The sequence below is a fragment of the Amblyomma maculatum genome, chromosome 5 (assembly GCF_055883805.1).
Source record: "Amblyomma maculatum isolate TAMU_Amacu chromosome 5, ASM5588380v1, whole genome shotgun sequence".
NCBI lineage: Eukaryota > Metazoa > Arthropoda > Arachnida > Ixodida > Ixodidae > Amblyomma > Amblyomma maculatum.
The window spans coordinates 72651536-72677447 of record NC_139348.1 but is presented as its reverse complement, the minus strand read 5'-3'; the positions used below and the strand labels follow the sequence as shown (position 1 = coordinate 72677447).

General features: G+C 45.1%; 1 protein-coding gene across 3 annotated transcripts; it reads right to left on the bottom strand.

The window, feature by feature from the left end:
- LOC146188499 (uncharacterized) lies at positions 1-25259 on the bottom strand. 3 transcript variants are annotated; one of them, XM_084603806.1, is made up of 6 exons: positions 25020-25256; positions 14018-14157; positions 10722-10983; positions 9589-9680; positions 5425-5510; positions 1-771 (listed from the first exon to the last, which is right to left on the bottom strand). In XM_084603806.1, exons 1-6 carry the CDS (start codon positions 25109-25111, stop codon positions 583-585), a joined length of 861 nt encoding a protein of 286 aa, XP_084459932.1. In that variant the 5' UTR covers positions 25112-25256; the 3' UTR covers positions 1-582. The 3 variants fall into 3 exon arrangements, with proteins under 3 accessions (XP_084459932.1, XP_084459933.1, XP_084459931.1); XM_084603807.1 differs by having other exon boundaries at positions 24658-25243; XM_084603805.1 differs by lacking the exons at positions 1-771; positions 5425-5510; positions 9589-9680; positions 10722-10983; positions 14018-14157 and adding an exon at positions 19882-22922 and having other exon boundaries at positions 24658-25259.
- Positions 25260-25912: the final 653 nt, after the last annotated feature.

Genomic DNA, 25912 nt, shown 5'->3' with positions numbered 1-25912 from the left:
GCACTTGGGAAGACAACAATGGCTTCCTAAAGAAATGCTTTATTGGGCCGACTTGCGCACTCACAAAGAAAGGAAAAATTTGGCAGTATCAATAGCAGCAAACGTGCTTGGCAATTGTTAAAATATAGAATGCCGCTGCTCTTGGCAGCACTCAACTTAAAGCCGGCAGAGAAACATCAAGATAAACCTGGCATGGGCACCCTAGAATGAACCAGAACAATGTGAAAACAGTCGCACATAGCTGTGATAATTCGAAATAAATCACAGCACATCTTGCTCTGCAAGGAAAGTCGTAAATATGCGACTGCTGGTATTGAGCGTGAACAAAGTTTTAAAGCAATATATAATTCTTTTATTGGTTGCGGATTGTATATTTTCTTTTTTTTCGTGTTTTGTTTTGTTTTGTAATGTGTATAATGTGTACCTGAATTGTCACTGCTACGGGACAGTACTTGCAGGCCACTGGTGGCTTTGGTGCGCCTGACCAAATCTGTAAATATATTACATGAATAATGTTTATTATTATTATAACTATTACGCTGAATGGCAAGTAACCGAGCATGAGGACTGGTCTGGTGCGTGTCACGTTGTGGCCCTGCGCAGTGCTGCCTCCGCCTTCATCTTGCGGTAGAGGAAAACTGCCCGCTGCCGCTCGGCCTCCAGTCTCTGCCGATCCCCCATGGGCAGCTCCCGACGCTTGACGGTTAGGTCGGGCCGTCCATCGCCAGCCTCCTTCAGCATCTTGGTCAACAGCAGTTCTTTCTGGCCAGGCTGCACGCATGATCACCATCATCATCAACCTAACTACTATGTATCCTCACATTCAGAAGCACTTGGTACAGAACTTTTCACGACCCTCAGAGAAACTGGTTTAACTGGGCTGTTTTGGTGGGCAGTCAACTCTTTCCTGAGGAACTAGTTCAGCCCAGTGCCCAATATGGCAGCGCCCTTAACCCTTTTGAGAAAAGGTCTATGAACGTCATATGCACTTTGTATGTTCTTTTATAACCACTTGCAAGGCAGGAAACGCCAGTTGCTCATCTGGCCACAGTGAAAAATATATATATATATAAATATATATTAAAAAAATATAAAGTTCTGCCTTTGAGGGTACAACCAAGCGGCATGAACGTGCCTGTGCATAGGCAATTCGAATTCAATGTCATGGCAGGCTGATTCTAATGTCACCTTTCCATATGAAAGGAGAGGCCCGAGTTGGCAACTCCTGCCAAACGTAATGTCAGGATAACCCTACGTCCAGTCAGAGTGCAGCCATGTCAGCTGCCAGCTATCACTTGGCAGTTGGCAACTCCTGCCAAACGTAATGTCAGGATAACCCTACGTCCAGTCAGAGTGCAGCCATGTCAGCTGCCAGCTATCACTTGGCAGCGTCATGCTCGTGACCTTTTTGCTCAAAGCGCCAATGTCGGTGGCCAGCCACCGACACAAGATTTTCGGTGAACGCTATTGCATTAAAAAAGGCAGAGGTTCAATCCTACTTAAGCCCGGTTATGAAGAGCAGGAGCACCCACGGTGATGGCTCAGTGGTTGAAGACACTAAGCTTTCTTTTTTTTCTCTTTTTTTTTTTTTTTGCGTGGAGGCACTACACAGGAACTAGCTAAATCACCACCCAAATGACTAACCAATTCCCCTTTGCTCTGGAAATATTTTGCATATAGTAGTAGTAGAAGTAGTAGTAATTGTAAACATTGATTTCTGCAATAAAATGCCAAAGGTGTTGTCGGGGCTCCCATTTCAGAGCTCGTGTGGTCATCGCTGCTATAGTGCTGCCTGGGCCTGGTGAACCAGTTATTGTTGGTCTAGCAGATCAGACCTAAACTGAGAGGCCTCCCACTGCTCCTTTGTTCTACATAGTAGTTGTAAGTGAAGTGGTTGGGCCCGGTGCATCCCCATGTACGTGGTGAGCTGTGTGTGGACTGGCCATTAAGCCCATATCATGTTGTATTTATGGGAAAGTGTTGGTCTGGAGTTGTCTCCAATCCCTAGCTTCCTGTGTTCCTGTGCTGTTAGTTGTTTACGATGTGGTGGTCGACGGTTGCTTGTGTATCCTCAAGCTAGGCCTTTCGCTATTTCGTTTCCTTCCAATCCTGAGTGTGCGGGGGGGTCCACATTATTTTATCATTGATATAGCGTGTGCTCAGCATGGAGTTGCCTGACACTAATGGAAGCAATCTTATATGAACTGAGCAGGCAAGGAGGAGCCGACAAGCTGCCTGTGAGTTGGTCATTAAGTGAAGAGATCAGCGAGTAGCGTTTACGTGTTGTATTACCAGGGCTGTCACAACCACTTCTTTGTGGTTTGGGCTCATTACAGTGGCTACTGCTGTGCTTCCATGAGGGGGAATATAAGACTCCATCTGCATCGACTGCCTTATCGCTCCTTCCTATAGTGCATCTTATGAAGCCCACTCTGGCTATTCCTTGGCCTTCTTGGGAGTGCGTTGACATATTCCTGGGTATGAGAACTACGGGTATGTGAGCTCTGCGCTCTGGTGGAATGTTTGTTGTGGATTGGATGATACGTAAGTTGACAGATAGCCAACTCGTTGTAGATAGTAGGATTTGTCCGCCCGCTTCTGTTTTGAGCAGTTGTTCACTCTGGGAAACGAGAACAGCCCCTTGAATTTCTCCAATGTGTTGAGGACTCACAAATGCGTCAAGCTTGTCAGTGATAATGTACAATGGGAGGCCAAGAACATTGTTAATGGCTGATGATTCTCTTCTGTAGCATTCAGCTTTTGAGTGGTAGGTAGGGGAGGCCATATGCAACGACTCTGCTATGAGCCACATAGTATCCTCTTCCCTTATTCCTTGTCATGTTCTCGCAACACGGCGTATCATGCATGATACTTGGGTGGCTGCTGCGGTCAGGAGTTTGACTTTGACTATGCCATGACTAACTTTGAGATCACACGAGAGCCAGATTGTCGGGATTCTGATGATAGGGACTTCTCGCATTAGTTCTCCTTAAATTGCATTTGGTTTGGTTGATTTTGGTTCATAGCGTTTAACGTCCTAAAGCGACTTGAACAATCAGGGACGCCGTAGTGTAGGGCTCCGAAAATGTCGACCATGACATTAGAAAGGCTTACATGAATAATTGTATTTCTTCAGCTTCGTCTAATACTGTAAACGAAATTATTGACCCTTTGAGGGTCAAATTTTTTTGAAAGAAAAACTGTCCCAGATGGTCAAATTACTTTATTATGGATTCTGAAAGTTCAATATGAGTAAAGTCAAGGAAATGTTGTAGAAAAATATTAGGAACCGTATTTTGGAGTCAACGTTGCTCCACACTGCAAACTCAGGAACCTCAGGAAACCACAAGGAGAGCAGGGAAACCCCCTGAGCATGGATGATGATAAACAAGCTAACAGCAGCCCCAATAAAGATGGAAATCGGTTTCTGTGGCCCCTGCACAGGGAGTGGCCATAAAGATAAAAATCAAGTTTTGCAGGCCATTTGCGATCGATCACGGGGGTAACCAAAATCATGCAAGGGCCTTGCCGTGCAGACCCGGACACAAGCTACAGCTAGGAATCACTTCTGTTTATCTTCGCAAGAAGGCAGCGCAATAAATTTCAAGTGCTTCTTGTAAGCCCTAGGAGGTGGCAGCACCTCCCAGTGAGCATGCATCATCATTAGGGCACGAGATTTCAAACGTAGGATTGAAACTGAACTGGTACGGCAAAAACATTGTGGAACGGAAAACCGCCGCGGTACATTTACGACAAAAACCCTAACATGATGCAGCTTCATAAGGTCTAACCTGTTGGCAATGAATACACCTAAATGCAATGACTCTTGTCATGATACCAACTTGTACGCAAACATGCCACCTTTGTACATACACAGTCCAGAGTGATGTTTACTTGAATAAAGTATGTTATTCATGCAGAATGGTGTGTGTTGGTGCCCCACCACGTTCTGTTACTGTTTTGTGAATATGGAGCTCAGTTACTGCAACAGGAGAATCGAAACGCACGGGAGGTAGCTGCTCAACACTATGCGGAAGCACTGCGTGAGAGCAGCACGCGACAAAAAGCATCAGCATACGAGCTGCAGGCAACAATTACTAGTACAAGTACAGCACGGGTTCCCAGTGTGGATGCTGCCACACTGGATTGAATTGGTTCGCTTCAGCAAGAGTGGCTTTGGTAATTCTGAGACCAGAATCGGGGCACTGTCAGCTGTCGGTAAAATATAACGTTCTTAACGGTCATACACACCGGTAATAATCTTTTCATGATTGTGAATTGCAATATATAATAATTTAGTGCACTAAACAACTAACGCTTCTCTCGGATGGGTGTGATAAACATTTTGGCAATCTGAGTGTGTACCACAAAAAAAGATCAGGCATCACAACAGCAATTTTTTGGCTCCACTGGCTTTATGGAAGTGTCACCACACTGGCCATATTATGAGAAGCTATTCAGGGAAGGTTATCAGCCAAACATGAGACCCAATTGTTCAGAGTGAGACCTTGCAATTGCAGCGTGCCAAGTGGCTCAAGTGACAGCTTTTAGACACACAATGGAACAATTTCACTACAATGAACTATATTAAAAAACAAAACAATGTGCATTTGTTATCTGAATTGTGTATGCAAACACAGCAGTTGTTGAGGTACTATCACATGTCCCACAGATTCAGCCATATAAAGACATTCACTTGTATGAGGAGCATAGAATGTAAGCTTTCACTGCAAGCTTTGCACAGTGATGCAAGGACAAGAAAGGGACAGCAGAGTGCGGTGTCCGTGTGTTGAGACGACAAATCACTGCAACAGTAGTGTAGGCAGGAATCACTGATGGCACCAGGATGGTATAGTGTGTAAGTTCACTGAAAAGTGGCCGGCCATTTTTTCAAAAAGCTGATAAGCTAACAGCCATCTAGGCACTTAATAACACAGTGCAACATGCTTGTGCAGAGGAAATATTACGCTTAAGAAGTGACATCCCCAATAATGGTTACTGCAGAGAAAAAACAGCGCAAACTTCACAAAGGACAGAGAAGGGCAGACGAGACACAGGCGCCGACTAACAACTGAAGGTTTATTGTTCTGACACCTCGGTAACAGCGGTAACAGAATAACAGCGGTGGCAAGTTCCCTTATAGCATTTTCACCATTGATAAATAACACCAGTGCACAGTGGTACACTATTTAACTGCAAATAAATGCGTTGGTGCACATACCCAATAATACACCATGATTCCCGCTTACTATAAACCTCTCCTGAGGCAACTCCAATGCAAGTTTTTTCAAATAAAGTATTAAATTTATCATTCTGCTCTTGTTCCTAGAGTCCCTCTTTGCGAGTGCCACCCTCAACCCTTGTAGGGAAAAAGCCAGCACTGCCAGTGTGCTTTCCGTTCTCAAACCGAGAGTGCCCGCTCACCTTGGAAAGCTTGGTGCTGTCTGCCTTCCGGACGTGGGCCGTGATGGTTGGGGGGTGGTGGACCACCTCACCAAAGGCCACTTGGTCTGCGCACACATGGGAGAGGCCGCGCACAGTGACCGGATGCCCGTTACAGGGCGCGCAAGCGTCACAAAAAGAGCTACCACTGAGCCTCATCAACCAAAGTCAAAAAAACAAAAAAAGGATTATGCACAGTGTGGTGTTTCACACGATAACCAATTCACAAGACCTGCCATGGTAGGTCTGAGCAAGTGCTGGGTGAAAATGCCTTCCCACGTAGATGGCCTAGTGCTAGTGTCCAATACCACTGGCACGCCCACCAGAATCCTTACCATCTGTAGGCTCAATTGATGTTAGAGCATCGCAGCATAGTTCCTTGCACACCTTCGGAAAATGGTTAGTTGGTCTTCTCTGCACAAATGAAGGCAGCTAGCTGAACGAATGGAGTGTCTACAGTGCAGCCAAGGTATCTCTTTAGTTCATCAGTTACCAATATAGGGGAGGAAAATTCTTGGCCACAAAAGAACCCACAAATAAAGACAGCAACGAGAAGGAGATGGTGCTTATTCTCATTGCTTGCAAAAAGAAATCTTAGTGTGACATGAAAGTTCTCGGAATCAGTTTCTTTTTTTTTTTTTTTTTTTTTTTTTGTGATGCAAGAGCTGCACTCAGAAAACTACTTGCCCAACTTTTCCACTTCTGTTTACCACCAACAAGAGGAACATTGACAACTCCACGCAATCTTTGCTCTGGCCATGTTGAATGATGTTTGGAAGCAAAATTGCTGAAAAAATCGCATCTAAATTAGGCGTGTGCGAATACCAGTTAAATCTCGTTACAAAAGACACTCGGTTATAAGAGACATTTGAAAATGGTTTGGTTGGTTTTCCTATGTCTGCCATGTTAACAACATTGCATACAAGAGACATGGTTACAAGAGACACTCGGTTACTAAGGGCAACTTTTTCAGGTCCGTGGAGTAAATTCTTCACTATTTACAAGAGACACAACCCAGGTGTGCTCATGAAATGCATCTAGAACGTACCAACTCGTACATGATGCACTTCAGATTCCCTTAGCTAAATTCTGTTCCATATCAGTGTCCTTTTTGTTGTGTATGTCAGGAACTGAGGGGTGCTTCCCCATGATTGGAAAGTCAAAACGGCATCGCATTACTGTTACCTACGAAGCACATCAAAATGCATGAATGACATCCAGCATTTTTAACTCCTCGCTGTTAAAATTTGATCACGAGATGAAAGCTTAGAATCCTGATGTCTTTCTCTCTGTGAATCATCTGAGGGTGACGAGAATGTAAGAGTGCCTCAAAGGTATTAGAGCAACAGGAAGACTTGCAAAGTGAAGTTCCTTAACTCCAGAATTTGGGAAGGAATACACTCTGCACTAACAAAAATACATATACTAGTATGAATAATTTCTTTAAGCTTTCCTGAACAATTTCCTGTTAATGCATGTGTATGCATTTACTATATACTGATGTGCAGTAAACTGATCAACACAGTGATTTTAGATTTTTTGGTTACAAGAGATCTTGCTTACAAGAGACATGTTTTTCAGGTCCCTTGAGTGTCTCTTGTAACGAGGTTTTACTTAGTGCTTCTCGATTCGAATGTCGAATAGCAACAAATTTATTCAAGCATGTGCTGAAGTGCTTATAAGTTGTAGTTCCGATGCCGCATTCAAGAGGGTCTTCATCCCTGCTGGAAACTGGCTCTTGAAGGTACCGCTAACAGGTTGACACTCCACATAGAACCATTTCTTTATTTATGGGCAAATTTGCACCATTTGTACACATTCTTGTACCGATTCCAAAAGTGCAAACTGTTTTCACCTACAGCAGGTATCTTTAAATATGTTAAGGAAAGCTGTCTTTTGTTTGGAGGAAGCATGGTTTGTAAACATTCGACCTTCTGAAGAAGATTTCTATATTTAAATGATCTAAAATCACAAAGGACTGCAGTAAGGCATAAATGAGCATTCTAGAATGATTTGGACAAAGATAATGGCTTGTCAATCTTGCCAAAGAAGAAGCTCGTTTTGGTGACAAATTTTATTTTTATAATCTTAGTAAATAACAGTAGCTAAAATTTGCAGAGCTTGTTATGAGCTCGTTACTGCAGAGCTTGCGAGTTTATCTTTTTAGTAGAAAAAAAAAAAGAACAGGAGATATCGCTCCTACAAAATTCTGTGTCCAAAATGCAATTTTGAGAAATCGGCAAAAAATGATTTTGGCATAATTTTGAATTTCCAAGACTAACAGCAGCTCATCGAAGTGAGTTCTGACTGGTTTCTGGTGTGCATGCACAGTTTCTCCCGTTGAGATAATTGCCCGTGCCACTCAGAAGCAAGTTTATTTCGACAATGTTTGCGATTCCGCACGCCGCGCGTCACGCCATTTCGCGACCACCGCTGCTGCCGCCCCACTCATTTGTCAGAGTGCTCGGTCTGTCACACCCATGAAAACTGCTTAGGTATCACTTTTTCATCTGCATTGTCATGATTGCATGGCCCGTACGCGGCAGGAATCACCTCGATGAAATCGTTAGTGCTAGTTGCTGTCGCGCTGAGCACCACCAACTACGCCATTATCGGCCCATTGTAGAGTGTTGGCGCTTCGTCACCGATTGCAGATAAGTTTCCGCATTACCGGCGTGCCTCTTACTCTACCTTTCTTCGTTTTTTAGGCGAGTATCGCTCCCTAATCTATACTTCCCGCATTTTATGCCGTGATCGTGATGACGGAACAGAGCTAAGCAGTCTCAGCCTAACTACAACCTTTTCAAAATGGCGCCAAGCCGCAAGCAGTCGACGCCGACAGCCAACCAAAAGTGGTCAGTTTGGTCATATGCTCTTGGAGTCCAATAGCAGCACTCTTTTCGTGCAATTTTGTCCCTTTATTTTCCGCTTCAGGCGTTTGCTCATGGACGCCAATCGAGATAGGGGAATAACCTTAATTACAATCTTTCGAACGAGGCCAAAATGATGCCAGCAGAGCGCGAATGTATCAAAATGTGACGCCCATCAAATCTCAACGTGATTTGATCTCAAAAGGCCAAGAGGTCAGATTTGTGCCAGTTCTATCAGGTTACTGCTACTGAGGATTTATTTCTGCCTGCTGAGTGGTGGCTGCAGATTAAAAATGTGTGCCACACAATCAGAAAGCCAGCGACTGCACTGAAAAAAATCACGAGAAAATGGAGTGTGATGGAACCAGATGGAAACACAGAACACAGACACATGTAACGGCTGCAGGCCTCCGTCTTCCCAGCCAACAGCGATCTTCTGAAAAAGAGTAAAGCCAATAGGGAGCCTCGAACATGAAAAGGGCGTGCCCTGTCGTAGGAAGGAACGGGAATGCTATCCATGAAGATTACCCACAAACGTCACTCTGTAAACAGCCACGTTCATAAATTATGAGGCCACGGCGCCGGCGCAGGGCTTTCGGAGCTGAAGAGGTGAGCGCCGACAGTAAGAGGGAAAGGAGGAAGACGCAACTAAACATTATAGTCCGCGACCCAAGCCAGAAGCTCTCTGTACTCTATCCTTTTCGGATGCACTATGTATTCGAGTCTGTAATATAGTCCTTGCTTTGTTTTCCTCAAAAAACGAAGTTGTCTGTTCACTTTTGTCTAATGTCGAACCCATAGCTTTAAGGTTATGTAAAAAAGGTTATGTAACATAGAGGAATGGCAGATCTCGCATCGGCGTGTTCACCCGAATACCGAATATTCGGTCCTGTGAACACTAGGCATTCGATTTGCGAATTGAATAATTCGAAAATGTTATTCAATTTGTATTCGAATATTCTAGTATTAGCACACCCCTAATTTAAATATCCCCTTTTGCTCAAATAAAACTTGCAGTGTCAAGACTGGAAAGGATTTGGTGAACGTCGTGGCATTGTGGCCTCCACAAGAAAAAAAATTGTTCTGTGGCCGCTGCAGTGCGCTTACGATATAACAGCCAGAGCTGGTAATAAGTACTTGCATTTCGTTTTTTAGTTTTAGTTTTCTTTGGCATTCCAGCTTTGCACTCTTTTGATGCATGCCAGTTTCAATTTTTCCTCTGCACACCCTTTACGACCCCTCTGGTCGATCGTAACATCCCCTCCACACCACTAACCTTTTAGGTGACCAAAGTCGCTCTGCTGTTGCTTCGCAGACATCTTCTGGCGCTTCTTCTCCTTCAACTTCTGTTCCCGCAGCTTCCGCTTCCTGCAACCGGGAGGAGGAGAACCAGGAATGACTCAATATCTCTCCAACCAACAGAGAGCGCCAAGTGCAAAACAGGGCAACAAACTCCGTAAATCTACAGTGATGACTAAGGGTGCAGAGCTTTAGCACCATCAACCATTCCTGTTGCTCGGCCTTTTATTCCAGGTGCCAAAGTGCTGGTGGTGATGACAAATATCTAGGTCGTGAGAAAAGCATTAGCCAGAGAGCACCACGGCGCTACAGGGTATTTTTTGTGCACCCAGTCTAGGGCCGGAGACCCATTTTCCAACACCCCAGATGAGCCAAGAACCAGGCCAGGGAAAAGTTTGTACCCCCCGCATCAACAATGGGTACCCGGCAGTACTCACGTCTATGTGTATGGGAGGAATAGAGCACTTGTGAAGTGCCTCGATTAACTTTTAGCCCCCAATAGAGAGTAGCAGTAGGTAGTATGAAGTGGTTTTCACCATATATTATATTCGATGAAAGGAAAACTATTTCAACAATAACCTACCAGCTGCAGTGGCTCAGTGGTCAGGGTGCTAGAGTGCTGAGCTAAAAAGCCTGTGTACAAACCTGGCCGCACTGGCTGCGTTTCGATGGAGGTAAAATGCAAAAGATTCCCGTGCACTGTATGATGCTGATTAAGGCCTTATATCTCCAAGTGGTCTAAACTGATCCGGAGCCCTCGAATATGGTGTCCCTCCAGCTCTATTTTCTTTCCCTTTGTGCCCGAGTTTTGGTCTCTTTAGACGAGCCACGTCAAAGGTCGCACTAGAATAAAAAGACAAAACTCCAAACCTCTTCCTCTTGTCCACTGAGTTTTCCGCAGCATATGAACTACGGCAGATGAACTAGCTGACAGCTAGCAAGCTAAATTGTTAGGTGCACTCTTCAGCTCTAAAAAAAAAAAGATTAATATGAACTACGGCAGATGAACTAGCTGACAGCTAGCAAGCTAAATTGTTAGGTACACTCTTCAGCTCTAAAAAAAAAAGATTAAAAATTGATGGCCACAGTCGAGGTGGCCTTGCCACTTACTGGCGCTTGCGGGCACCGTAGTTCGCGTCGAGCGTGTCACCACCTTTGGGGTCGACCACGGTGTGTCCCTGCTCGTCACGATCGACTCGCACATTGAACTTGTTCTCAATGGCGGCCTCGGTGAAGGCCCGCCCCGCCAGGTGGTCCAAGCGCTTGAGGAACTGGTCATCTGTTTCGTCAGGCTGCTGCTCAAGCCGATCAGGCAGTGGCTTCAGTGGCCGCGTCATGCCCCGCTGTTCCGACTCCATCTTGCTACGCTGGACTGCACAGGATGGACATCGCAACCATTAAAAGGGGCAATCCCAGGCATTTTCTAGCTCAGAGGCACTAATCCAAAGACTACTACCCCAAGCAAAATCTTCTCTTGCTTGTGGAGCAGCTCTGATTGGTCAACAGCCGCATAGCGATGCTATGCACAGCAACTGCAAAACAGCTGCGTAGCAACGCGTTGGCGTGAAAACGGCAACTCCCAAATATGACGCTGCAGTTGTGCAACCAATCAATAAAAACAGAGATTTGATTGTTGATAAGTGTGCCTCTCACTTCTTTTTCCAATTCGTAGAATGATAAGGCAATGTTAAGGGTGCTATAACATCTACTCTTAAGGCATCCTCCTGGTTTTCCCATACATGCTCAGTGCTTTTTTGCCCACAGCATTCAAAAAGTAGGCTTCTCATCACAGCTCATTAGGCTCGTCATTAACACGTCTCAAACAGCGCCATACTGTTGTAGACATCTAGATGCCTTTGACCGGTAAACCTACCAATTATGCCAATACCTGTTGGCGACTCTGAGATGGCTTAGTCTGTGCATGTGCCACGATGCTAACATTCTGAAGGAAGTAAGTCACCATGCAACATGCTTCCTACTATAACCATTTTCCTATTAAAAAAGGCTTCACTATAAATGAAAAAATAAAATAACATTACAGTCACCTAAAAATAGCAACATGGGACCACAGTTTCACGTTAATATATCCGAGCTTACTACAACAGCATTCTACTGTACTACAAAGCTGTCTGTATGATGAATGTGCCCAGTACATAGGCATCATAGAACTAACTTGCTGAAGTGCTCTCAGTGTGGGCATGATTTCCATTCTCACCAGATAGGCTTAACGAGTCAAGGCTTGCTGTCCGCTTCATTATCCCTTTCTTAGTCTCCCACTGCTGTCACCGTTCACAACATATATTACTTTACACACTCCTCAAGGGGTATATATTCCCGATTTCAGTTTCAGTGTCATGAGGCTGTGCTGCACATGCATCTGCTCCTTCGTGCCTCTCTCTCTATTCGTAAATGGCTGGGACCAAGGTTTGACTTTTTAAATCCTGTGTTGTGGCTTTTACTATGTTATGTGTGATGTCCCCTAGCATTGGCTGGACAGCATTTCTTGGATCTAGCACTAGCACAACACTTACAAAGGTCATGCCAGGCAGGTTCAAGCCATACTTCTAGATAAAAGTTCAGTTTGGTTAACAGGGTTTAACGTCCCAAAGCAATTCAGGCTATGAGGGACGTTGTAGTAAAGGGCTCCAGAAAATTCCACCCCATTGGGGTTCTTTATGATTAAAGTGCGCCGACACCATATAGTGCATGGCTGCCTCGCTTCTCACCTCCATTAAAAAGCAGCCACCATGGAAGAAATTTGATCCTTCGTCTTTCAGTCAGGGGTAGGACAGGAGTAGGACAGGGCTAGAACTTAGGAATGTAAGGTATATGAGGTTTAACATCCAAAAGCGACACTGTCTATGAAGGATGTCATAGTGGAGCACTCTGGACAATTCTGACTTCCTGGGGTTTTGTAGCAAAAGCGACACTACGGTAGGTTTTCAAGCCATCGGCGTGGTACCGTGGAAGATGGAAAAGAAAAGAAAAAGAAGTAAAAGAGGAGGAAACAGAAAAAGAAGAAAAAGAAAACAAGTAAAAGGCGCTCGTGGTGTTCGTCTCTCATCTCTTGTGTCCTCGTCTTTTGCTGCGCTATAGTGTATTGGAAATAAAAGAAGAAGAAAACGAAGAAGCAGTAAAAGAAGAAAAAGAAGAGGAAGAAAATGAAAAGAAGGAAAAAGAAGGTGAATATGAAGAAGTAGAAGAAGAAGACAGATAACTCTGTAGTTGGTAGAGGCGAACGACAACAGCCAGTTGCTAAGACAGAAGGTTCGTTCTAACATTGTGACGGCGGCACATTAAATCCAGGTGTCTGCAGAAAAACTCGCTGCAGCTCTCACAGCTCTCTATCACTAGGTTCAAGCCATGCTTAAAACTCCACAATTTTTTAATGTGCACTGAAATCGCAAACCTAACCACTGACTTGGTTAGGGTGCGATGGTGTGCTGTTCAAGCTTATGTATTGCACATACTACTATGCAGCAGAAAAACACTGTGCAAATACTGCGGACACTAAAGCTTTGTTATTATTATCTATTTATTATTAGTGCATAACTCTATGACGCCAATGCTAAGTCCACCGACTACTTCAAGTCAGAGAAAACAACCCAGTGTCACTTCAGTGCAGTTGCAAAACATGGACAGCTAAAGCTGTCCTCCCACAAGCCTGTTAGACCTTCAAGTGACCTTGACAGACAATGCACCTTTCCTTTTTTTTTTATAAGCCAACTTTTATTGAAGCAAAAGCTTTACTATGCTAGGTAGAGTCTCTCTTCGCTTGGCACTAAATTTGACCTTTAAGTGACCTTAACCTAATTTAGTGTGGGTGTCCACGATTCCATGGTGTCCACCCAAAAGTGTGCTGGGCTTTCCTTTACCCAAAAACTAACTTAAATAGTGAGGCAACCAAGTGTGACAACGCCTATCCTTTTCTGTGCACCAATATTGTTAGCAGAGAGGCAGCCCTGTGTAGTGCGATAACAGCGCACATTACTCCATAGCTCTCCATTATGGCACGTCCACTCTTTCTGCTTTCACTACTGCCACCTATCTCCCTTCACTCAAGTCTGGCAGATATTGTGCCTTTCCTTTCTTATAAACCAATGTACAATTTACAAGAAAAAATATGAAAATGGGACCTTGAACTGGTTAGGTGTAGGTGTCCACCCAAAAGTATAGGGCACCTTCCTTTTGCCAAAACTAACTCAAAAATTATGAAAAAAATGCATTAAAAAGGCGGTCTTACAGAGGCTATCCCAGCAACACTCACAGCTTTTGATCTACCACATAGGTTCAAGCGATCCTTAAACCCCCACTTTTTGTTCTTTTTTTTTTAAGTTTAGGCCAGCAAGGAGTGTGCGAGCCCTCTGCTTCCTGGAGGAATATAAGTTGCAAGGAAACGTGCCCACCAGTGATGAGGTTCTTGGCGCCCCTACGCTTTCTGCGCTTCTTCTCCGGCTCCTCCTCATCACCCATGCCATCAAAGAGGACTTTGAAGCTGCGCGGTACCTCTTGCTCCAGGCTCTTGGGGGGCCGGTTTGCACGAGGACTACAATGCAATACAAGAAGGAAGAGTTTCACACACCTATCAATACAAACCATGGAACAGACAACACAACCAATGGCAGGCTATGCGAATATTCGAAATGTCAAATAGTATTTGCTTTTTTATTTGCACCGCACCTCCACTACTCGAGCATTGGTGAATGGTTCAAATAGTGAAAATGCAGTTTGCAAACCTCCTGAACATTCAGGAATTCTAAATTTCGTGTTGATATAATCTGGCAGCAAGGCACCGTGACATTTCCAAATGGCAGTATGTAGCACTTGTCATGTGACCCACATTTTGCACTTTCCTCACAAGGGCGATTGCCAACACGAGACACAAGCCCACGTGACCGCTGCGCGTTCGCAGACTGAAAACAAAGCGCAGGCTCATGCAGCATGTCGCTGTGTTCGGCCACAACAGAGCCGACAACTGGAAGTGAGCCTGACTGACACTAATCACTTCATTTAAATCACCAGACACAAGCGCGCGGTTGCAATCCGTGGCTAGTGGAGGGCGGCATAAAGGGGTAAAGAGTTGTGGCCCGCGTGTGTTGCTGCGATTGTTTTGTGGCAACCACCTTGATTGTTCGCAATTTTCATCAGAACCTCAAAAACAATGCATTTTGAGTCATGGTGGACAACGGAAAAAAGAAATGAGACAAGCATTGGGCTCGAGCCCAGCCCGCACAACTGTACCGTGCACAGTGAGGTTTGTACAGTGAAGGATATGCGCTGGGCCACCTAACGAGGCATTCTTACGCTTTCGCCGTTCGTGACCATGTTGGCATAGCTGCGATCCATCACAAGGCTTGCAATTCGGCATAACCAATATGCAATGGCTAAGTGGATTATGTGTCATCACGAATGCTGTGTTTCGAGCTACACTCCATAACTTGAAGCATCGAGAGGAAGCAAGGGAGAGGTTGTCCCACTAGCACTGCTGAGGAGGTTGCCATTTCACAAGCTGTTTTGCTGTATTTCGCCACTGTCCTAACTTGTTAATTGACCATTCACGTAACTCCTGCAGTAAGGAGGTGTCCTCCTTACAATTATTCCAATGACAGCATTTAGTAACCTTCCTTTTGCACATACGCAGTAAGTCAAACTCTAAATATTAGTATACTTTTCACTGACAGCAATCATTATGGAATCTTCCTAGATAGGGCAGTTACTGCATGATTCAAAATCTTCCTAAATAGGGCAATTACTGCGATTCTTGCTTTCCAACAACAGAAGGTTTCTGTAAAAGCATTATCACAGGCATTCTTGGAAGGCCATTCGTTTGTAACCGTAACACGCCGAAAGAAAAAGTAAATATAATCCTAAATCAACACTCATGGACCTCCTGACCCAGTTTCGTTTGTGGACAAAAACATTTTGTAAATAATAAAGTTATTAATAACATAGCCAACCTTTCAGGTGCCTGTATACAAGTTGCACTTCATGTGATCCCTCTCTACACAAATATTCCCATCAATATTACACAGTTCATAGAAAAAGACCTTACCTACATATTCAGTGTATCATTGTGAGCACAAAGTGCAAATTTCTTTCTTGGGCATGGTGAAATGTAAATACAAAACCTGTGCAAAGACAGCTCAAGTGTCAGATTAAAACCTGCAACTCGTAGAAATATTACCTAGGCAAGTAACCTTGACCAATTTTACATTCGGGAATCAGGTTCCGCTACTAGAGATGCAGAGGTTTGGAATGTAGCCTCACCCCATCGGAACTTACGGAGACTTTCTTGGGCAGATCTTGGGACCATGGCCACAAAATTCATCTGCGCTCATAGTAGTAGTAGAAGACTTTATTGAGGCGCAACACTTAGGCGCCTAATACACTGATGGCCTGCTGGACAAGCAGGTGCTGTTCTTCACCCTCAGCACCAAGCCAGTCCACCCAGGTCCAGATAGTATAAGAGGAGGTGGGAAAGAATCCCGGATGCAATGCAACCGGATGTGAAAATAGGCAGTGTGAAAGGTTGGCATAAGGGGAAGGGCAGTTGGGGCATGGTGGATCACGACGGAATTTGTAGAGATATAGCCGTGCAGGGGTTATGAGTGTATTCAACTGTATTTGCTGAAGAATATGAGCCTCCCAAACGAAGAGATTAGGATGAGGGTCGGGGTATAGCTTGCGGTCTAAGCGAGCAGCATTGTAATATTCGTTGATGGTGGCGCGAAGAGACAGTCTCGACCGCCTCCAAGGATCTTGGCCAGGGGATGAACGGTGCCCGGTTACGAGTTTCATGGGCGAGCTGGTTTGCCAGCTCATTGCCGTCGATCCCCGAGTGTCCAGGGATCCATCGGAGGAAGACGGGGCAGAACTGCAGCGCAACAAGTGCGACCTCGAGCTCCTTGGACTGATGATGTGTTAGACTTTTAGATTAAATGGCACAGATAGCAGCCTGGGAGTCGGTGTATATAATATACTGAGGCACAGGTGGGAGAGAATGGAAACTTTGAATGGCATGAATGATGGAGAGGACCTCAAGCGAGATAATACCCGGAGAGTGGAGAAAGGGGGTGCTAGTGTCTATGACAGGGGTAGATAGATGATGGTGAAAGAGGGTCTGGCTTCCGGACCCGCGAGGAGCCCGTAAGAGGCATCTGTGTAAGCGACTCCAAGGGTATTGAAGGACGCTATAATCCTACAAAGCATTTCTTCGCTTTTTAAGATAGACTAGCCTGATTGACAGACTGCGACTTTCTCACCTCCTCTCCTCTTCTACACACCCCCTTTAATCCCCCATTCCCCTTCCCCAGTGCAGGGTAGCCAACCGGAATTCATTCTTTCTGGTTAACATCCCTGCCTTCCACCCTCCTTTTCTCCTCCTTCTTCACTGTAAAATGCAAGCCTGCGAAATAATTTTGACCCATTCAGCTCACCAGACATTCATTTCCATGCTTTGTTTGCTACCGACAGCCACCCTTACAATGTATCTGTGTCTACCAAGTGCACCCATTTTGTTGTTACATACCTGTACAGTCTAGCTCATAGCCCTGGCACAAAGAAAAACTAGACTGTCATTGTGTTCTTTCGCAAACCATCACATTTGTTATTGCACTGTGTGCCTACAATAGTGCTGCTTAGCCACTGCCAAGTGAAAGGGGGCTGCGGCTTTGTCAAGCTGCGTCTCACGGCTTCTCCTGCTGCTCCCGTCTGTACTTTTTGCAAGGCAGAAACACAAATTTGAATTAATACTCGGCCCAGAAAGTCGCTTCTACTGCAGCCTCTATGCTAGCACCAGACCTGATAGGCATCACACATATTTGTCAAAGCACAACAGCCCTGGCAGGCACACAAAGGTGAAAGGTCCCTTGCTGAAAAAGCTGCAGGGCCCAGGTGCAAAAACTCGAGTAATTCGAATGAAAGTTCGCTACATTGCCATTCCGTCCTCCAGCACGTACTGCACTCTCTGCTCTATCTCCGACTTCACAGTATCGCCATTAACAGCAGGACAAATAACTGAGCAAGTTGGTAAATGCTCATGGTGAAAGCCTTCGAGCTTTAGCCAACAACGCCACAGGACGAAACAGAAGGGGTGTTGGGCATTTTATTGTGTGTATATGTTCAATCTTCTGAAAAAAATTACAAGAGTTCAACGCTGCTGAACCAAATATTGAGCGAAAGCATTAGCTGCGGGTGACCGAGCGTTCTTCTTCTTTCTTCTTCCTCAGCCCACATATAAAGCCCGCTTTAACCAAGCCGTATGAACGTGCCTTAGTGACCTACTGGGGTAATGCGAATTGCAGGGTCCTAGCAGGCTGATTCTGACGTAACCGTCCCATGTGAAACGAGAGACCCAAGTTGGCAGCTCCTGCCAACTGGGCCGTGGCTCCGACCGCGCCACACTGACCACTTTAGTTGGGAGCCCATCTTACGCTTTTGTGTCACGTGGGGTGTGACGTCACAGTGTCACGTGGGTAAGACGTGGCTAACGCCACGCTACACCAACTGCTTGAGTTGGTAGCCAAGCTCTCACTTTAGTGTCACGTGGGTAAGATGTAGCTACCGCCGCGCTACGCTGAAGGCTCGAGACCTAGAGTAGTATTGCTTTCGCAATTAAAAAAAACTTAATCTCCACCTTCAAAAGTGTGATGCAATAAGGCCGCCAGCCAATATACAAAGCCCCACTTTAACCAACCAGTATAAATGTGCCTATGTAGCCTAGAAGTAGCATGCCTCACTCAACACCCAAGAGTCCTGGAATGTTGATTCTACCTTCCCACCTCAAGTAAGCCAGCCGAGTTGGCGGCTCCTCCAAACTTTGATATCATGTGGTCTCGTGAAGTGACACAAAGCGTCAAAGACTGTGCCCGTCCATGCCAGCTGTCAGCTAACCCCTTCAGTGCCATGCCTATCATTTTTTGTAGTGAAAGCTACACTGCGCTACGTTTTCAAGCCGTCGGCGTGGCACTGAGCCATGTGACCGTTGCCTAGCAACTGTCACGTCGTACAGACAGAGTTGGAACAGGAGTTGGAGGAGGAAAGAAGAAAAAGAAGAAGAAGGAATAGAAATACAAGAAGAATAAGAAAAAGAGGAAGAAAAATAAGAAGTAGAAGAAACAGAAAACATCTCGGTAGTTGGTAGCGGCAAACAACAGCGAGTTGCTAGGACACAAGGTTCGTTCAAACGTTGTGACGGCGGCACATTAAATCCAGGTGTCTGCATAAAAATTTGCAGCAACACTCACAGCTTTCTATCACTAGGTTCAAGCCATGCTTAAAAACCCACAATTTTTTTTTTTTTTTGCTCACAATGCCAATGCTGGATTCTCCCTTTAACGGGACCTTCAATACACTCGCGTTGAAAACTCCAGAAAGTTAGAGCCGTGTCCCCGCCCCCCTTTGTCTCTTATCAGCTAATACTTTCATTTTCCCCTCAAAGGTTTACAGTTCCATTGTGCATAGGTAAGGCCTTGTATTTTACTAGCACTGCCCTACCTGCTTCTCCAAGGAAAAGTGGCATGCTGTCTGTACCATTTCTTTGATGGCTGCCCAGCTAATTCCACAGCTGGCAACATCACTAAACTCAAGGTGTCAAGAAATTACAGGACTGCGCTTAAGTCTGCTTAAGAGAAAAAATAAAGCCACTTCACCGGACTGTTTTCACAAACTGTATCGTCATGCATGTCGTCCCTACTATCATTATCAATACTATAATCATCAAACAAATGCAGTTATTGTCATTGCTACCATCATCATCATTACCACAGACTGCCTTATCCTCGCTACTACAACTACCGTCCTCACGCTAGACAGAGATTAGAATCAGTTTCTCGTGAGCCCGGCAAGGCCGAGTGGTTAGCGTGCTCGGCTGATGATCGGAGAGATAGTGGTTTGATTCCCAAAGGAGACAGATTTTTTTTTTTTAACTGTCAGATCATATGAACACTTACTGTAATCATTTCTGCAGCCTGTGAGCCTAAAAAGGCTTTCCCCTTAAAATAGCCCGTGGAGCTCTGCGATGTGGCCTGCTGGCTTCGCAAATTTCAGCCTTTGTCCCGAAAGCATGTGCCAGCTTCAGAGACTCGTTTTCCAACTCAAACCAGCTAAAAGGCCTCGTCCCCAGAGAGTATGCGTTCTTTGCGAGAATAAAAAAGAGGCACTGACACCTCATTCTGCATGACCTTCAAACGGGTGTCAGCTGCCTTCAATAGCGAGGTGCAAGGACACCCACCCTGCTCCAAGTATACGCCTTTCCTGTAGAAGATAACAGACTGTGATATTAAACGTGGTAACATTTCGGTACCCCTCTATGAGCCATCCTGAAGCGGCAACCATACAGCTCCTAGGTAGAAGGAAGCACGTGTCGATTTAATCTTTTCCATGAAGAATGGGAATGTTTGGTCAGAGAAGATATTTTGGTTTATTTATATTTATTTTGTTGTTATTAAGTGTTTGCATCTTTATTTTCATATTTACTTATTGTTCAATTCTTTTCTGGCTCCCCTTGGACAAAATTTTCTCAATGCAGCCCACATAGTAAGAGACCTCCAGATTGTTCAAAACATGCTTATGGTAAAGTCAGAATATCTTTATTCACCAGACAGGCAGTGTAGAAATGTACTTTTGTTGAGCTAGTCAGCATGTGCTAAACAGGTAAAGGCACCATGCAACAGTGACAGGACAAAGTGACACACGCACCATCGTCTCACAACTAAGGGTCTGTGCTGCTATCATACAATAAATAAGTGGAAACGAGTCCGGTCAAGATGGGTCACTGCAACAAAGGTTGACAATTTACAATACCATGTAGATTAAGAACTGCTTGTGAGCAAATTGTTGAAAAACCTGCGCTATGCCTTTGCCTGTTCATTCATGCACTGCTGATACACGCAACTCCCAATTCGCGCTCTGTTTGCAACACACAGATAACCAAAAGTCTTGCTTCTCCAGTTTTTCTACCATGCAAGGCCAATAAAAGTGCCACCTAAAAATGTTTTTAATGTGAATCTACCCACTTCCCACTGTGCTTCCAGACTGTGTGGTGGTTTAATTGGAAAGCAGCTCCAAAGAGCTGCTGTATGCAACAGGGATACACTTTGCAGCAAGTGAGAATGGCTCCATATAGTCAACAAGTCTTACAGAGAAGATTTTCTTACTGAAAAATAAATATGATGCAGGGCTGCACAAGTCAACCCAACTTGAATAAAAACATACTTGTGGCAGTGTCTACACCCCACGTAGAGGCACACAACAAATTATGTATCACTTAAGACTGAAACATGTTGACAAGTCCTATTCAACACTACAGCGAAGCATGAATGCTGTCATGCACGTCTTAAATCACTTGTCTTGAGCACAGAATGAAGAGTTTTTGAAAGCAGCCAAGACTGTGCACACTGCCAACAGTTCTTTAGCCACTGGAAGCAAGCAGGGAGGTAGAGGCCGTTCAAATATGCGGTAATTCTTTACATTAGGAACTGTGCACTCTATGTCTCTTCGCAGCGATATAACTTCCTCCACCTGGAGCACACTGCTGTCACCAGGCCGGTGCCGTCCCAGGAGCAGCGAAATCTTTGCTGGGACACCGACCGACTGCAGAACCTCTTCAATGGTAACAACAGGACAATCCGTCTCAGTGCTGCCACCTGTCTGTCTCTCCTGGTGTTTAGACGCATGACCGGCACTGTCAGTGGATGCCAGGTCCATGGGTGGGTACATGAAGATTGTGGCACCGTCAACAGAATCCACAGTGACAACCACCCCCGAGTTCGACTGCGCATGACAATCAGGGAAACCGCTGCCCAGACCGAGAATTTCACTGTCACCGGTGTCTCTTGTGGAGCTCACTGAAGGTGCACGACCATTTCTGGCAACCACAGATGGGTCAGGCAAGAGTCGATCCAGCCTCAAGTATACAAACCTGGTCCAAGCTGTGCAGACGCCAATTACAGTTCTGCGCGATATGGAGAATCGGAATGCTAGGTCTCGGTTGGACAGCCCCAACCGACACCGGACGAGAAGCAAAAAAAACTCGTCGCGAACTGTGAGATTCCTAGGCATGTCTCTTGCACGGGACTTCTTTCTGCCGCCAGCTGGTCTGACATTGTCGCCGAATGGCCCAGGATCCAGGCGGTGAAAGATGTCTTCAAACACGGCAAACTCTGGGAGACCTGTATAAAACTGGAAATCCGCTGGGCTGTCTCGAAGGTTCTCAATCGAGAACCTGCTCTTCTCGAGTCTCTGGCACTTTTGCCCCAAAAGCTCCACTGCCCTTGCCAAACGACACCTCTCCTCTTTGGCGTCGTTCATCGCCCGTTGGTAGCTAGCCACCAGAGCACTTTCACGCTCAACTTCCCGCTGTAGTTTGAAAACAAGCTTCTCCAGCTTGTCAACCTTTGATACGGCTTCACTGCAGCAGATATTGCCAGAGCAACCAGCGTCCAGCAGATTGCCAGCCAACCTGGTGTCTCGTGCAACTGTGCTGTCTTCTACAAGAACCTCCATGCCAGTGTCCAAAACATGCTCCTCACCGGTGTCTGGATCGGACATGGAATCTGCATTTCCACTCTCTTCCATTGCTTGCATACCCCAGGCTGACAGCGGGGAGCATGTTCTTTCCTCCAAAGGCTTACAGTAGGTTTGCACCGGGCCTGTCTTGATCTCTTCCGGAATGTCGTCAAACTGCTCCAGAGGCTTGCAGTAGGTATGCGCCGGGTCCATGCTGATGTCTTCCGCAATGTCGTCACCAGACTGCTCCGGTAAATTGGGGTAGTTTTGCATCAGGTCCAGGTTAACCTCTTCTGCCGCACAAGAATGCTGAATCATTTTTACAGTGCTGTCACCAGACTGCACTGCAGTGGCCACCCTGCTCATCTCAATGGCCCAGTTCCTGCTGCATCGCACTGTCACTTTCCTCACAGGGGCCACCCTATTAGTCTCAATAGCCTGGTCGCTGCTGTAGCTCACCCTGACTCCCACTGCAGTGCCCGAAGGTGAGAAGTTAACTAGCTTCTTCTCTGGAGGCCTCCATGTGCTTGTGGCCACAGCGACATCATCGCTTTTAATACCAGGGGTGTCACTATGTTGGCTCTTAGGCGCCCGGCCCGTGAAAATGTGGGGCATGCATCCGTCTTTCAGGTATCGCTTGCCACTCATGTAACCGGGATAGTAGTCGCTCTCGTCGAAGTGCTTTGAGCACACTTTTGAGCCGGAATGCAGCTCCTTCATTTCCTTGACCTCGTCTCTCGTGATGGCCTCCAGCCATTTCTCCAGCAGCTCCTTATTGCCAAAGGGGAGGCTGAAGAACGAAACCTGGAAAATGTGGATGACTTGTTAACCCGGTGCGAGTCTAACGAGAAAGTAGCTGCATGTTTTCCAAATCAGTAAGTTGGTTTCTACACTGCACTAGCTCCAACTAATCACATCACTGGCCAGAAGTTAACGTAGCTGAATGCCAATCACGCATTAGAAGAGCACATTGTGTCCTTGCTATAACCGCGTCCATCAACCACATCACCAACTACACCGTTATTTTTCATGCTTAAAAAACAATTGGCTCTGTTACTACAAAATCAAAAGAATCTTCTTAATATATACCCTGCCTGACTCCTACATTTGCAAGGAAAAACTATGTGATACTTTTAGTATTCTTCTGGTTAACAGAAAATGTTTTGTTTTTTTTGTTTTTTTTTTTTTTGGGGGGGGGGGAGGGGGGGGGAACTAGAACTAGTAGTACTAAGATGAAATTAAGCTGAATAACTGAAATTTACCACAACAACAAGCACATGGCAGAAATTGATTAAAGAACGAAGGTGGGACAAATTCCCAATTTTGACAATCTCAAAGTAACTTTATTCATGTTCACCTTCCCCACCAGAGGTACAGGTAATGTTCAGTCAGCACTATCTCTGTTTTAAGTCCTGTACCTACTTTTTCAATTACAGATAGGTACAAGAATGTAATGCACCTTTTTTTTTTTTTTTTTGTACCTATTCTGATGAGCGTGTTTACCAGAAAATATTCTCGATGAGTTTCACCTACCAGTGTGAGAACACCACTCATGTAGCAAGGGCCTTGCTACGAAAGTGCCCTTGCCTTCAATGTAAACTACAAAAGTGTGAAATTAAAAACAACACCCCATGCAGTGCTACTGTCTGCACATATTCTCATTCCGAATTTTATTTTCAAGTAATTTTTGTGTTGTTCTACACGTTTCTATAAAAGTTGTATGTTCCTGTATAAGAAATAATGAAACTGGCAGTTCCTTTTGGTGCATCCCAACCTGCGAATTGAAACTTTTCTCACTTGTCTAATGGTTAATAGTTAACAAGAAATTGGCAGACAAAATGCCAGAAGTCATCTATTCGTTTTTCGCAAGTGCTGAATAACTTTCATGAACATTCAATAAAGTTCTGAAATCAACTGCATTTTTAAACTGCTCTGATAAGCACGGCGGCTGGTACAGGCCTGCGCTCAGTACCAGGCCATTTACATTTAAAATTTCTGCTTTCTGGTCACTTTATTCTGCACTACTAATAATTAATACCTACCGCAATGCAGAAGCACTGGTTTATTTGAAAGGTGTTACAAGATGAGATTTTGCACGCGCTTTGCTAGAAATAAATGCAAAGTTTGATTCGTGCAACAGAACAAGCAAACATCGGCGACGCACCTAACTTTAACAAAAGTTTTGATGCCTTAATCGAACACAGATCATGGTCTACTCGGTTGCCTACAGAGTATAAGCAACCAAGCAGTGCAAAATACGATTACACGTGTGGAACGTATATGGGTGGCAAAGACGTTTGCAACGTGGTAAATTTCCTGACAGCCAAACTGGACGCGCCTTGCAGCCTCCCATACAGGCGCCCTTTCATTCAGAGCGCTCTTTTCAGCTGCCAAAGCAATGATCGGCCCGAGAAGCAAATCAAAAGCACAAGGCACTAGTTCAACGTTAGTGACGCTGAAACTAAGCGCATGCAAAGCGCTTTCTTTGTACGCATGTATATAGTTTCGTGCACACAGTGTCGCAAAAACGTAAACTTACCTTATTTCCTTGTTCGTCTCGGAAGCCTGTATGTCGACAGGAAGGCACGCAGCACGAAATGGGCATTGCAGAAAAATGCACGAAAAGACCGCCCCAAACGATTCTTCACAGCGTTTCCAACGATGGCGAGACCCTGGATACGAAAGTACGGATACGCTTTCTCCACTTTTCGCTCACTTCGCTGGATGGCAGCCGAGCCAGCCGAGTAGCCGCGATAGCGTGCGCAGTTTTCTGGGCAGCATACGTAGCGAAATCGGCAATGAAAACAATTTTGCCGCACAAAGAGCATCCAAAACACAGTCTAGAGATGATAAAGGCACGCGTGAAAGCCGACACGGTGGGGTTCGGGCAGCGTGACTCACTCGACAGGCTTGGACGCGCCGGCATCTTTGCGGAAAGGATCAACGGACTTCAGTTTCTTGTGTCGGCGGCTTTTCGGAATTCGACGACCCATTGCGAACCGCTTGGACTCTGCGAGAATCAAGATGGATCGACGCAGCCGACGACACGTGCAACACAAGCGCAGGAATCGAGGCACAAGTAGCACAAGTCTTTTGCATGTGAGCAACGCTGCACTACGTAACGTAAACAAGTTGAGGACGAGCCTGGCCGAGGCGCAGTGCCCCATTCATAAACGTGTTCGCTTCGTTGTGCAAGAATAAATTGTCTAGCCTGCAGAACCTCAAAGTAAAACAAAAACATTTTCGTCTTTAATTAAAGTGTCTCATAGTTCTTTGTAACAATAAAATTTACAGCATCCACGTTTTATTTTTATTTTTTTTGTCGTCTGCTACCATGACGACTGCGCGCGCCAGTTGTACACACGCGAAAGTAGTTGCTTTTTGCCGTGTGCTACAAAGAGCAACTTCTTTTCGGCAACTTCAGCACCAGCGCATGTCACATCAATTAGTGAATTGACTTCCACTGCAGCTATGGTGAGTAAAAACACAGTTTCAGAAAAACCATTCTGACAGCAGAGACTGCAATTGACGTTGCGCAAAATGCCTCGCTTCATATATAGAAGAATATGCATTCAGTTTCGTGCAAGTATTATTGTATTTATGCCGAACATAGCATCGAACAGTCGAACGTTAATTCGATGTTCTTAATGTCCTTTTTTCTAGCGCTGTGTGTATATATGCTACGATAAATATTCTTCCTATAAAATTTTTAACATAAATGTAACATTCTTGTAAATGAAAAAAGCAACCCTGCACGAGTTTGACACAGAAGTTAAATGCTTTGTAAAGAATAG

Coding starts and splice junctions, on each gene's coding strand:
- LOC146188499 (XM_084603805.1), bottom strand. CDS start 24,723: ATGCCCATTTCGTGCTGCGTGCCTTCCTGTCGACATACAGGCTTCCGA. Junction 22,923..24,657: donor GAGACGAACAAGGAAATAAG/GTAAGTTTACGT, acceptor CACATTTTCCAG/GTTTCGTTCTTCAGCCTCCC.